At 32.0% G+C, this 15,089-nt stretch overlaps 1 protein-coding gene and 1 long non-coding RNA gene across 2 annotated transcripts; one reads left to right on the forward strand and one right to left on the reverse strand.

Annotated features, from left to right (window-relative positions):
• Window positions 1-6,067: 6,067 nt before the first annotated feature.
• On the forward strand, window positions 6,068-14,223 carry LOC108458517 (inositol transporter 4-like). The gene is made up of 6 exons (XM_017757941.2): window positions 6,068-6,203; window positions 10,465-10,535; window positions 10,644-10,979; window positions 11,984-12,091; window positions 12,885-13,490; window positions 13,581-14,223. The coding sequence occupies exons 1-6, from the start codon at window positions 6,068-6,070 to the stop codon at window positions 14,103-14,105; spliced, it is 1,782 nt and encodes a 593-aa protein (XP_017613430.1). The 3' UTR covers window positions 14,106-14,223.
• LOC128281653 (uncharacterized) lies at window positions 7,453-9,771 on the reverse strand. The gene is made up of 3 exons (XR_008271905.1): window positions 9,692-9,771; window positions 9,124-9,209; window positions 7,453-7,730 (listed from the first exon to the last, which is right to left on the reverse strand). It is a non-coding gene; the product is annotated as an uncharacterized LOC128281653 (long non-coding RNA).
• Window positions 14,224-15,089: the final 866 nt, after the last annotated feature.

The raw sequence follows: 15,089 nt of genomic DNA on the forward strand, positions 1-15,089 counted from the left end.
GGGCCTCTTAATGGGACTATGGCCCTCACTATATTGTTATGGTTAAACTATACTCCAAGTCCTTGTATTATTTATATATTTTAAGTGTAATCCCTGAACTTTTATTTTTAAGAATTTAGTTCATCTATTTTAATTTCAAATTGTTAATACCATTAAATTTTTTAAAAATTTATATGATATTTAAAAATAGAAAAATATTCATTTTGTAACCATGTAACAAAAATTAACACTGTAATAATAGACCTAAATTTAATAGAAAAAATGAACAGTACTAACAATTAAAATCACATTTTAAATATGAAAAATAAAGGAACTATATTCCAAAAATAAAATAATAAATTTCACATGTATAAAAATGCAAAACTTTGAGCAAATTCAGTAAGACTCAAAACTCCTTAGTTGATCTAGTTGTCAACTACACTACAAAGTAATCAATTAGGCAGTGAAATTATTTTATGAACCCTTCCCACCAGAGGCGGATACAAGGGGGGTTGGCACTGGAATAATATTTAGGCCCTTGAAATTTTTTTAAAATTTTAAATTAGTAAATATAAAATTGTACTTTGCCCCCCTAAAATTATAGAAATTCGATTTAATCCTATAAAAATTATAAAGATATAGACTATAAAAAATTAAATTTTTATTCGGCCCCCCTAAAATTTTGTTCTGACTTCACCCCTGCTTCCCATTACATCATTATGGTCCCTTTTCAATTATATAATGATATTTCAATAATTTTTCTATATTATTGATAAATGATTTTGGTAATATTTTTTAGCCCGAACCTCTGGGATCATGAATGATATAATGGGAAGAGTTCATAAAAATAATTTCTCCTAAACTACAAGTAGTTGCCTAAGATTCCCATCTCGTATAGTATGTTATAAATTTTGTTCCTTTAATTTTTATAAAACCTCCTTATAAATCCTTAAATAAAATTTATATTTTACTTCAAATATTTATAATTCAATTTCAATCCCTTTAATTTATAATCAAAACATGCAAATATAAAACTCCGCCATTAAAAATAGTATCAAAATGATTTTATATGAATTAAAATACAAAATATAAATTTAATATGAATTACTGATATTTATGAGAGAGAGAAGATGCAGTAGAGCAGGTGCTTAAATGTTCTGTAAGAAGAAAAGGAAGATTTACAATTCAGTGAAAACTTTTTTATATTGTGGGAGAACCATATTCTGAAACTACAGTTGAAATGCAACAGAACAAGAATGTTGGAATGGAGGGCCCAGTCCTAGCCATAGCCCTGGGGATGTTCATCAGCTACCTAAAACATTGATCTCTCTCTCTCTCTGTATATCTACACCCGTGACTGTTGGGTGGAATGATAATAATTTTGATATCTCTTAAATCATTTGGTTTAAGTATTAGGGGAAATAGTGTTGAGAACTTCATTTTAAAATGATTCCAACTCAATTGAATATTAACTTTAATTTTGGTTCTATTGATGGTATGTCGAATAAGGTGGATATGACGGTAAAGATGTGTGGTTTACCTCATTTTATATAAGGCAAAGGACGGCTTAATAAGGCGATCATAAATGATAAATGATAGAGTGTGTTAGGATTGAGTGAAGAGAGAGAGAAGAAGAAGAAGAAGAAGAAGAGAATAGGAACTGTTTAATGTGGGCCTTGAGTCTTATTGTAACACCCCCTAACCCCAAACCGTTACCGGAACGAGGTTATGAGGCATTACCGGACATATCAGACAACTTACGAATAATTTACAATTAATATAACTTTCATAGTATAATATAATAATTAAGTCCCTATCTTGAACTCTCGAAGTTCAAACACGTATTAAAAGTAGAACGGGACTTGTTCGAGTATTCTAAATTTTTTTATAAAAATTTCGGCAGCATTTCTGCTTATTTTTACCTAAATCTCCTGCAAATTCAAACCAAAACAACCAATACCAATATTTCACATTCATATACTAATTTTATATTATTAACAAAATTTTAATTTAATAACTATTATAGCATCATTCAAAATTGATTAAAAACTTCATTCATTTAACAACTTGATGTTCATGTATCAAAATATCATGTACTTTCCTTACCATTTCATTTAATCATCTAAATTTTATAATTCATTCTTCACTACCCAAAGTAATATACATATTCAAGTGACTAAACAACACCTATGTACATGCCACCTTTACCCAAAAGAAAAATATACATCACCAAGTTTGTGTTGGAGTCGGGATTGTTCTGGATCTTGGTAGGGACACTTGACTTCTACTAACCTGCGTACGGAAACAACCGTACGCTGAGTATGGATATACTCAGTGGTATTACTATAATCCAAGACTATTTAACATTAATAAATTACAAACATCAATTATTTACCCTATTAACAAATAATCTCATTTTCAAAATTTCATTTCAATTATTTACCCTATTAACAAAGCTCGGACTATAGCGAGATCGCGGATTTCCACCCAAACACACCGAATATCCAACCTAAACACACGGAATATCCAACCCAAACACACCGGAATATTGTAAATCCTCCATAACACACGGTATAATATATCCTCCCAAACACACCAATAAGGCATTAAATGCCTATTCGGATAAACCAAGTATATAATAACGAAACATCTTCTCGGCGAACTACAATCTCTTCATCACATCACAAATCCAATGGCATGCCATTTGTATCGAATCTAGTCCGACGAGTTAATAAGGTATTATTTTACTTTTTCTAATTTCAATTTCACATACTTACCTCAAGTCTTATTTACCATACATAACAATTAAAATTTCAGCAATCAATAATAATTAAAATTGAATTATAGTAATACACACGTAATTCTCCGTTTTAGTCCTCGATGACTTTCTCCTTTCCTTTCGATCTTGATGCTTCAGGTTCTTTGTTGGCTACGAAAATAATAATTTATAATCATCAATACAACATGATTCAATTTAATTCATGAGCCTAAACATGCAAATTTAACCATTTTTAATGTATATATATATAATTTCACCATTAACCTGTCTACTTGAGTCATTGTTACTAAATTATTTATATATTGAGCTACGAAACTCCAAATTAATATCCGTAAATTTTCATTAAAACTAGACTCATATATCTTCTAACCATAAAATTTTCAAAATTTTTGGTCTAGCCATTTAGTACAGTTTATTCGTTAAATACTCCCCTGTTATTTCATTTGACAGTTCTGACCTCTCTCTACTAAAAATAAATTATCTCATTGTACAGAACTCGAATAAGGTTCTTGTTTATTTATTTTGAAACTAGATTCATTAAGGAGTTCACATATATAAATTACACTCCATAATAATTTTTGTACAATTTTTAATGATTTTCCAAAGTTAAAACAGGGCATCTCGAAATCACCCCGAACCAGTATTACAAAATTTCAAATATCTCTTGATTCATCAATTAATTGCTTACACTGTTTCTACTATAAGAAACTAGACTCAATAAGATTTAATTCCATATTTTGTTCATCCTCTAGTTCAAATTATAAAATTTTTAGTGAATTTTCAAAGTCGGACCATTGCTACTTTCTAAAACTGTTTTGATGTAAAATGTTAATAACCAAATTTATAACACCAATTCACACCTTATTCCTATTCAAATTTCATTTAAACTCAAATTTAACTATTAAATTTTCAACATATTTTCTTAATTCCGAATTTTCCTCAATTTAGTCCCTAAAACACAAAACTTATAGCTTACTTTGCAATTCAATCCTTATATCTATTCTAACTTGAATTTCATTCAATTAAACCCCTATTTCATCATTTTATTCAACATGAACTTTGTTTAAAAACCTAAGAACTTCCAAGCTAACAACTTAATTTCATCAAAAACTTGTTTTAAGACTTCTAAAATATCAAAATTATGAGAAAAGGACTTGATTGAGCTTACCAATTAACTCCAAGCTTCATAAACCCTATTTCCCCTTTTCTTTCTTCTTTCTCCCCTGTTTCTTCTCTGTTTTCGTTTTCATTTCCTTTTCTTTTAACTTATTTGTTTCTTTTATATATATAATAATATAATATAATATAATATAATATACTTAATTATTAAATAAATATATATATTTTTTTTAATCAATAAAATCTTTGATATTTTCCACGTTAAACCGCCTTAGCTATAGGAAATGGTTTAATTTCCTCTTAAGTCCTTCTAATTTTTTAATCTATAATTAAATTTTTACCTTTATTCAATTTAATCCTTTTTACTAATTACTCTAAATTAAGCTAAATTTACTTAATTAAAACCTAATTAAACACACTACTAGACTCATAAATATTTTTAATAATTATTTTCGAACTTATTTCACTAAGACGGAGGCCCGATAACACACTTTTCTGGTGCCCACGGATTTTGGGTCGTTACACTTATAAACTCCTAGCTCTCGTCTCGAGGTGTCATGTGTCAAGCTTCTATAGATGAATTAGAAACAGGTAGCCAACTGATCTGTTGGTATAGGCCTAGGAAGCTTGGTGGCTAGATGAGCTTTCAATCATCTCAGATGAGACGTGGTGGTTCGAGTTAAATTGGCGATTAATTAGTAGGGTCTTGTTGCATGTTGGGCAGAGAGGTTCTTGAATTCACTGCTCGATCTTGACGATTTTAGGATATAACAAACTTTTTCTATATAATAAGAGTAAAATTATAATTTAATAAGATAAAAATATATCAAAATAAAAAACTCGATTCAACTTGTAAATTATCTGAATCAAGTATTATATATAGTACTTAAATTCACTTGGATCAATAACTTGAGTTATTTGAGCTTTATTCGATAATTACCGAATAAAATTTTAAATTTTTTAATCAAAATTAAATAACGTGTGAAGATAGAATTCTCATTTACACCCTAATCTAACTTCAATCAGTTCAAAATTTAATTAAAATGAGTATAGGATACAAGCTTGTAGAAATGAAAGCATGCAGATGGATTTGCGGCCAATGCCATACCTCGTATGGTCATACCGTACGTGTCAGCTTTATTTGGCAACAATAATTGCGTGCAGCGCAGCAGCAGTCGGCAGAAACCTTGGCCACCTCCATGTGGTTAAATTCAATATTTGCCTCAGCCTCTCTTTAACTGGACCACCTTTCTTTTGGCCACCACGTTTATTTTCTTTGGATTGCAGTTATATCATCACCGCCATACCATATAAAGTATGAATAGACTGCCGACAGTTTGATGAGTTATTGGGATACCGATATGGTAAGTTATTACTCGTTCTGGGTTATCGAGTTTTATGGTTTTGTCCATAAAAGACATCTCAGTGGTTGATAGTAATGTGAAAAACTATGAAAGGGAAAAACATTATGGAGCTTTCTTGTACTAGATGTTGGCTAGTATTTTGCTTCATTTATTAAAATAATAGATAAATTAAGTGATATATATTAGATTAAAGAGTAAATCGATTATTTCTATTAAAAAATTAATTCGTTTTTACTATTAAAAATTGACATAATTGATAACGTGCCACATATAACTTATGCGGACATATAAAAATCTATTTTTAATAACAGAAAAAATAAAATACAAACCAAATCTTAAAATAAAAGCTTTTATGATAGTTTTACCGAATATCACATCCTTTCCTACTCTAAAACAGATCCATTGTCTTCGGTGGCACCTTGCTAGAACCCTTAAGAGTTAGCTTTGATACCATGTGTCACTACTCGAAATTTTAAAACCCTAAACAAATGGAGTCAATTGCATGAAAAATCCCACCCAACTGTCGGGAAATCAGTTTTTTCTTCCACGACTTTGTCTTCTAAAACCATTATTTAAATTATTAATCCCATTTTTTGTACAATAGTTTTATTTTATTTCTTTTAATGGTTGAATTTTGTTTATCGTTGCATGAACATAGTAATGGTTTCATCATCTCATGATCATCCAATTCTTTTTTGATTGTTTTATTTATTTAACAAAAAGAAAAAAAAAAGTTCCATATGGTGGAGGAGATTGTTAATTTTGTGTTTATAAGATAATTTGTTTAAACGCAAAAGGAGAAGGTTGAGCTTTTGCTGTGACAAAAATGGTAGAAGGTGGTATCTCAAAACCAGACAAGACAGAGTTCACTGAATGTTGGAAGACAACATGGAAAACACCTTATATCATGAGACTTGCATTGTCTGCTGGTATTGGAGGGCTCCTATTTGGTTATGACACAGGTAAGTTAAAATTTTGGTTAAGAATCATTTTAATTACTAAATTCTAAAATAGTACCCATACTGTAAAGCTTTCCAGTTGAGTCATCAAATTAAAGTAACTTGGTCTAGTCAGGGGAAGCTTGAAAATTATTTTAGGAAGGGGAAAAAAGTTGAATTATAAGTTTTTATGGGGCAAAGTGTAATTTTGTCATCATACTAACTTATAATTTTACAGTTATTAGGACTTAAATGCAATTTTGTCATGTTAGGGGTTAAGGTCGCTGCCTACCCTACCAGCTTCCATGTTAAATGCATGACGAGATCTGACATAGTTCGTTTTTTAATTATGTCCGATCCAAATTCAATTGTTTGTTAGATTGATAGAAGGACCTGATTAGAGTGAGACTTAATGTTAAGGATTTAATTAGTGTTTTGAAATTAAGTGATCGATTTAGAATTTAGCTAATAATTTGAGAACGTTTGATGAAATTAACCCTATTATTTTTATTACTAATACATAATTTTGAATACATCCTATCCAAATTGACGGTTAGACCCATGAAAGGATCTAATTGGAATGATACTTTAGTTTGAGGATTTAACTGGATATTTTAACCCTACTGAGATTCATAATGTAACGCCCCCTTACCCGAGACCGTCGCCGGAGTCGAGTACGAGGCATTACTAAACTTATTTGAGCACTTAAACAAATTCGAACAAGCTGTCCAACTGCATCATAGTTGCTTAAAAATTCATATCTCGAGTTCTGAAACTAGAAATCAAATTCCGTAAATTTTTCCTTAAACTAGACTCATATATCTATCTACTAATTTTTTTCTAGAATTTTTGGTCGGGCCAATTAGTACAGTTTATTAGTTAAATTCTCCCCTGTTTTAGGGTTCGACTGCTCTGACCTCTGTGTATTACAAATCAGATATCTCCCTGTAAAGAGTTTAAATGACTATGTATTTTATTTCTAATAAAACTAGACTCAATAAGAAATCTGTACATATAAAGCATGACTTCTAATTATCTTTGTACAATTTATGGTGAATTTCCAAAGTCAGAACAGGGGATCCAGAAATCGCTCTGGCCCTGTTTCACAAAAATTTAAACTTCTCATAAAATATAACTCATATACCTATTTTGTTTCATCCATATGAAAATAGACTCATAATTTTTCAATTCCATATTTTATTCATCATCTAATTGTATTTCTACTATTTTTGATGATTTTTCAAACTCACGTCACTGCTGCTGTCTGAATCTATTTTATGGTAAATTTTGCCTATTTCATGGTTTCCATGGATTAGCTAGCAATTTAGCATACATAACACCAAATATGATCATGATTAGCCATTCCAATGGCTAATCATTACCAAGCATTTCCATACCACTCAATATCCATATCATAAGACCATATATACAAAATGATTATAATGCTATACATGCCATACTCAAAATATACAAGCCATTATGCCAAGGTGGTATACGGATAGTGTGAGTGGGCCTCCGGCCGTTTCCGATTTCCGAGCTGGCTTGTCAAAACTACAAGGAATGAAAAGGAGGGAGTAAGCATAAATGCTTAGTAAGTCCATATGAAATTAATAAGCAATTACCAACATGCTTTTAAGATAAAACACCACAATTGTACAATTATACATACCCAGCTTAAACTGTTTTATCGAGATACATTTACTAAATAATTTATTTCTGGAGCTAAGAAACTCCAAATTAAGTTCCGTTAATTTTCCTTGAAACTAGATTCATATACCTTTCTCCCATAAAATTTCCAGAATTTTTGGTTTAGCCATTTAGTACAGTTTATTCATTAAAGTTTCCCCTGTTTCGCTGTCCAACAGTTCTGATCTCTCTTCACTAAAAATTATTTATCTCATAATTCGGGACTTGGATGATGTTCCCGTCTATCCCTCTTGAAAATAGACTCAATAAGGATTTTAAATATATAAATTAAAACTCATAATTATTTTTGTACAATTTCTAATGATTTTCTAAAATCAGAACAGGGGATCTCGAAGTCATTCAAACTCTGTCTCACAACAATTTAAATATCTTATAACATGAAATCCAATTGCATGCACCGTTTCCTCTATATGAAACTAGACTCATCAGGATTTAATCTCATATTTTATTCAGCCCTTAACTCAATTTCCACAATTTATGGTGAATTTCAAAAGATACACTACTGCAGTAACCCAAAACTGCCAAGGCCATATTTATTCATTCACCACTGTTATTCACTAAATCCATACAATATCATTTCATCCATCATGGTAAGAACACATAATTATGCTTCATAAGCATAGATCCATAATCTCAATGTCATCAAGTATCAAGAACTTATTCCAAATCGTGTCATTTTCATAGTATTCACCAATTCTTAATCTTTTCGGGCCATTTTACATTTTTGTTCATAATCAAATTAGGGAACGATTACGGAATTGAGTACCTCATTATCACAATGCCATAGTAAAACTATGGTCTTGCACATAGTCACATATCACATACCGAGGCCATAGCCCAGCCATGGTCTTACGGATCATATATCACACGATGCCATATCCCGATATGGTCTTATCTGATAGCACATATCACACCGATGCCATATCCGGATATAGTCTTATACGGAAGCACATATCACATTTCTCAAAGCCATAACCCAGTTATGGTCTTATACGGAAATCACATTTCACATGCTGCCATGGTCCAACCATGGTCTTTTCCGTCAATTCGTCTTAGCCACTGAATGAAAGTACTCAAGTCCGTTGTTCTATTTAATTTGTACTTTTATTCAAATATCATTTACAATTATCACAAGATAATGACATTTTATATGCAATAATATACTATATCATTCATGAAATTTTCATTTCAAAACATTAAATTACACATTGCATTATTAAAAATCATATGAACTTACCTCGATATAAAATATTAGCAATCGAGCCTATTCCTCGTAAACTTTATTTTTCCCTCGATCACGACTTGAACCTCGTTTCTCTTGATCTATAATATAAATTATTTCTACTCATTAGCATTTATTTGATTTCTATTTCACTTCACAATTTATGCTGTTTAAATTTAAAAATTTCACTTTTACCCCAAAATTTACAATTTTTACAATTTAGTCCCTGCTCAATTCACCCATCAATTGAACTAATTTTTTTCTTAATTAACACTTTTATTTTATCATTATAAACTAATTCACAACCTTTGATATTCTAAATTTCAACACCAACATCTAATTTACAACTTTTTCACAATTAGGTCCTAAATACCATTTTCTATCAAAATGACTTAATAAAACAACCTTAATATGAAATTAGAACTTAAATTTCATAATAATTCATCATATACTGCCCTTACTCAGCCAAGGTAACTTCCAATTTCACCCACCAAATCAAAAACTAATGAATTAGATGATTGGACCTAATTGCAAAAGTTTTAAAAATACAAAAAAATAAGAAAAGGGCAAGAAATAGACTCACATGCAGTGAAATTGTGCAAAACCAGCTTAAAAGCTCTCTCCCATGGCTGTCTGGCCGAAATTATGAGAAGAATGGCCTAGAAATCTCTTTCAATTTCAATTTATTTGTTTAATTTTGTGAAATTTACCATTTTACCCTTAGCTCACCTGATTCCAGATTTTTTTTCTTGCTTATGCCGCCTCATCCATTCCCTTTTGGCTAATTTTCCTTTTAAGTCCTCTCTCATTTAACACTTGAGCTATTTAATCATTTTATCAAGTTTTGTACCTTTTTCAATTTAGTCATTTTTAATTAATTGACTATCCAAACGTTAAAATTTTCTAACGAAACTTTAATACTAACTTATTTACACTCCATAAATATTTTTAAAAATATTTATGGCTCGAATTATGCATTCGAGGTCTTGATACCTCGTTTTAGACCCAATTTACTTATTAAATTCTTTTCTCTCTTTTTTTTTTAACACAAAATTCACTAATTCAAAATTCTTCTAAATTCACAATTGACTCATAATTATTAATTTATTAAATTTTCAAACATGTCGGATTTAGTGATCTCAAATCACTGTTCCGATATTACTGAAATTTGGGCCGTTACACATAAACCATGTTTATTTTATTAATGAAATGCCCTTATGAGCCGAAATATTTAAAAAAAAAAATCAAGCTGAGAGGATACTTAAGTTTAAGGATGTAACTGAATTGTTTTGAAAGTTTAAGAATGTCTAATGGAATTAACCCAAAACAGTAGTAACCATTATCGTTGTATTGCAGGGGTGATTTCTGGTGCATTACTGTATATCCGCGAGGACTTTCATGAAGTTGATAGAAAAGCATGGCTACAAGTATGAAAAAAACTACTACTTTAATATACACAAATTGCCTATTTCGTTGTCCATTAACGCACTAATTATATATATATATACACATTATTATGTGTTGATTTTTTTCAGGAAACCATCGTGAGCATGGCTGTCGCAGGTGCCATCATCGGAGCTGGATTCGGAGGGTGGATAAACGACAGGTTCGGGCGGAAAATATCGATTATGGTCGCCGATGTTTTTTTCTTTGTGGGTGCAATAGTGATGGCCCTGGCTCCGGCACCGTGGATGATTATCCTCGGACGGATCTTTGTGGGTTTCGGTGTGGGAATGGCTTCGATGACGGCACCACTTTATATCTCAGAAGCTTCGCCGGCTAGGATCCGAGGTGCACTGGTTAGTACCAATGGGTTGTTAATCACCGGAGGCCAGTTTCTATCTTACTGTATCAACCTGGCTTTCACTCACGTAAGTTTTAGGTTTAATTGTGGTTTTAGTCCTTTTGCTATGCTGAAATTCAGAATTATAAGAAATTATAATTTAATTTATTCAAAATTACATTATTATACTTTCAAAATTTATAATTTAAATTTAATCTTTTTTAAATATTTGGTTGTGACCTTGGTGACATGTAAATTTGTTATTATTTCAACATAGTTAATTAGGGTTTTCACCTAACCTTGACTTATGACCAAATAATAGTAAAAAAAATTACACATCACTATTTTAATGACAACAACTTAGCGTTGGGGAAAAGCACTCAGTTTTCACCACTGTTTTTCATATGTTATTAAAAAGTTTAAAATGATAACATTGAAATTTGTAAATTTTATGAACAATTATTTAAAAAAAAAATAGGTTTTAAGCATTTAGATGATTTGTAAATTTATTACTAATATGATAAAGTTTTGTTGGATGAATAGAATGAATAAGTAATAGTATCATATTATTTTATCATTGATTCAATATAATTGACTAAATTTTAAGTGATCTTAATTGTGTAATCAATTAACAATTCATCGTTACTTTAATAATAGCAGTCTAGAGTGTTATCAATTTGGACCTATTAATAACATTACGAAGGTAACAATGTTAAATTTTGTGTTTAATTTGGGTTTAGGACTAATTTGATGGAAGTTAATTGCTAATATTATTAGGTTTATATTTTTCATGATTTTGTTAATAGAATAAATTTAGTTTAATTTTGTATTTAATTTGTCAAAACAGTCTAATTGAGGTGATTTAATTCAAGATTTAGGGTTGATTTGATGAAAGTTAATTGCTAATATTATTAACTAATTATGAATTTTCATCAAATCAACTCTAAAATCGAAATTAAATATTTAAAATTAACATTGTTATCTTCACATGCTAAAATGTATAACTTTTATCAAATACATATATTACATTAAAAGAAGTCAAGTTTAAATATTAAAATACGAATTAAATCTATTTTTTTTTATGTGTTTCAGGTTACAGGAACCTGGCGTTGGATGCTTGGAGTAGCTGGACTCCCCGCTGTGGTTCAATTTGTGTTGATGCTTTCACTTCCAGAGTCTCCTAGGTGGCTTTATAGAAAGGTTTAAGCAATTCTTTGCAATATTAGATCAGATTACTGTTGAAAGGAGGTTGACTTTTCGAGAAAAAATTGTGAAATGTCATCCATTCGAAGTTGATAGATTTGATATTGTCTTCTGGTGACGGTTTTGTCTCCCACCTTTATTGAGAGCTTAAGTGGTAATGTCCTATATATAATAGAGTCTAGATTTATATCCCACTAAGTGCGCTAAAAGTATCATGGAGGCTTTTGTGTTGAGACTCGAATTGCATTCTACCTTCTCTAATAAAAAGAAAAAAAAAAGACAAGTTAGTCATTGTACATTAGATCAAAGAGCAAACTGATCTTTCTGTTAAAAAATTATTCATTTCTATTGTTAAAAACTAATTCGTGTATGTCAACTAAGGTACATGTGGCACGCCACATGTAACTGTCTTGTTATTCTGTCAGCAAACAGTATAAACGGATGAAACTTTAACAAAAATGATCAGTTTGCTTTTTGATCTATCATACAGGGACTAATTTGTTTATTTTTTAAATAGAAGGCAAATTGCAATGACTGCTAATACAGAGGCCTTCATGATATCTTTACCCACTAAATGCAAACATTAGATTTCCTTAGTGGGTAAGACACTCTTGTATTGTGAAACTACCATCGAATCTTAGCAAAATCAGGAGACAAAACCCTACACTAAGAACAATATTGACCCGTTGAGAGATTTACCAGCTACAAACTTCTCCCAACAAAGTCGAACACCCTCAACGATTACATATCAATTTCCAATAATAACAATGATAATAGTTGTGATGTTTAGAGCAAGGTAGATGAGGCCAAATCCATCCTAGAAAGAATATACCCTGCAGAAGAACTTGAAGACGAAATGAATGCTCTAAAAATCTCAGTGGAAGCTGAAAAAGCTGATGAACATGCCCTTGGTGATAGTATGACACAAAAGCTAAAGGGAGCTTTCAAGAATGTCGTTGTCCGAAGGGGACTGTATGCCGGTGTGACAGTTCAAGTGGCTCAGCAATTTTCAGGCATCAATACCGTCATGTATTACAGCCCCACCATCGTTCAGTTCGCTGGTTTCGCTTCAAACAAGACTGCAATTGCCCTTTCTCTCATAACTTCCGGTCTCAATGCTGTTGGGTCTATTGTCAGCATGACTTTTGTCGATAGATACGGCAGGAGGAGAATGATGATCATTTCCATGATCGGCATAATCGCTTGCCTTGTGGTGTTAACCATTGTCTTCTCTCAAGCCGCCACCCATTCGCCGAATATCGACCACTTTGAATCGATGCACTTTGCTCTAAATGCTTCTTGTTCGAGTTATGTGAGAGCTAACGATCCAGCATCATGGAACTGCATGTCCTGTTTGAGAGCTGAATGTGGCTTTTGTGCTAATGGGGTAAACAAAGTAAGTATTATTATTGGGTTAATTTCACCATACATCCCAAACTATCTCACGTATTTTAAATTGATCCTGAAACTTTATCCGTTGTTATAGTATACTCCCGGAGCATGCTTGGCATTGAGCAAAGACATAAAGGATTCATGTCGTGAGAAACACCGTACTTGGTACAAAGATGGTTGTCCAAGCCGATTCGGGTTCCTGGCAGTGGTGTTCCTAGGACTTTACATCATATCATACTCCCCCGGAATGGGAACAGTGCCATGGATCGTGAACTCTGAGATTTACCCCTTGAGATACAGAGGTATTGGAGGAGGGATAGCTGCAGTTGCAAACTGGGTATCTAATCTAATTGTTAGCCAGACATTCTTAACCCTCACCAAAGCTCTTGGCTCTGCCGGGACCTTCCTCTTGTTTGCTGTATTTTGTGGAATCGGACTCATTTGCATCTTCTGGTTCGTGCCTGAAACCAAAGGACTGCAGTTCGAGGAGGTGGAGAAGCTGCTTCAGGCCGGTTTCTGGCCTGAAGCATTTAGGAAAAGCTCAGAGGAGACTAAGGTAGATAAGGGTAAAGGTAAGGCTAAGGCTGAGGCCGATACCAAAGACCAAGCCCGAGCCTAGTTCCTAACTCCTACCTATCATTCATCCCATTGCTGACAATAACTTTTCTCATTGGTATCCTTGTAATGCAATTACAATCTTATTGATGAATAAAAAGTATTGGCCAGTTCAATTACAACCATTTTCCTCCAACCAAACATTTCTTGGTTTTAAATTTACTACTTCGATTGCATGTATCAATATATGCGTTTGTATGATGGTGTTGAACCTGTTGATGAGCATTTTTAGGCAAATGGTGATGGTTCCCTGAATTTCTTTTTCATATTAATCCCTAAACTTGACAACTTTTCCCAGTTTTAGTTCCGGGCACTCTTAAGATTATGCAGTGTCATCACTGAAAATTTTATGTGATGACATGGCACAATCTCAAAGTGTTACACTGTTACATGGGCCAAATGTGGGAAAAGTTTACCAAATTCCAAGACTAATGTAAAACAAAAAAAAGGTTTAGGGATTAAGTTGGGAAAAATTATCAAGTTCAGGGACTTAAATGTTGCTTTATCCCCAACTACTTCTACACCAAATAAGAGCACAGATCAATGGCCTTACCATTGCACAAAAATAACATGCATCCACCTATAGCATATCAACATACTCCCCATATCCAATATGTAGGAAACAAACAATCATTACTCAATAACCCAAGGATCAAAGCTCTTATTGATTAACGTCAATGATCAATGAAAACAACTGTTTGTTCTTTTAACTATGAGCAGATAAATAGAGTGTGCTACACATGCATCACGCATAATGCAGTAATAACACAATGGATTACTAATTAATTTAGCTTTAATTTTTGTCATGTACCGTACATGTTCATTTTGACTATATAGATATAACAGATTATATAAAATGTCATCATTCCCAAGTGAGTAGTGGGAGAGCAGTGATTGGTACTAGTTGATATATGGGAGAATGTAATGGATAATCCACACCTAGTCCTAGGACAAGGGGGATGGTGGGCCATATCTAAACCATGGACAC

The sequence above is a fragment of the Gossypium arboreum genome, chromosome 10, assembly GCF_025698485.1.
Source record: "Gossypium arboreum isolate Shixiya-1 chromosome 10, ASM2569848v2, whole genome shotgun sequence".
Classification (NCBI taxonomy): domain Eukaryota; kingdom Viridiplantae; phylum Streptophyta; class Magnoliopsida; order Malvales; family Malvaceae; genus Gossypium; species Gossypium arboreum.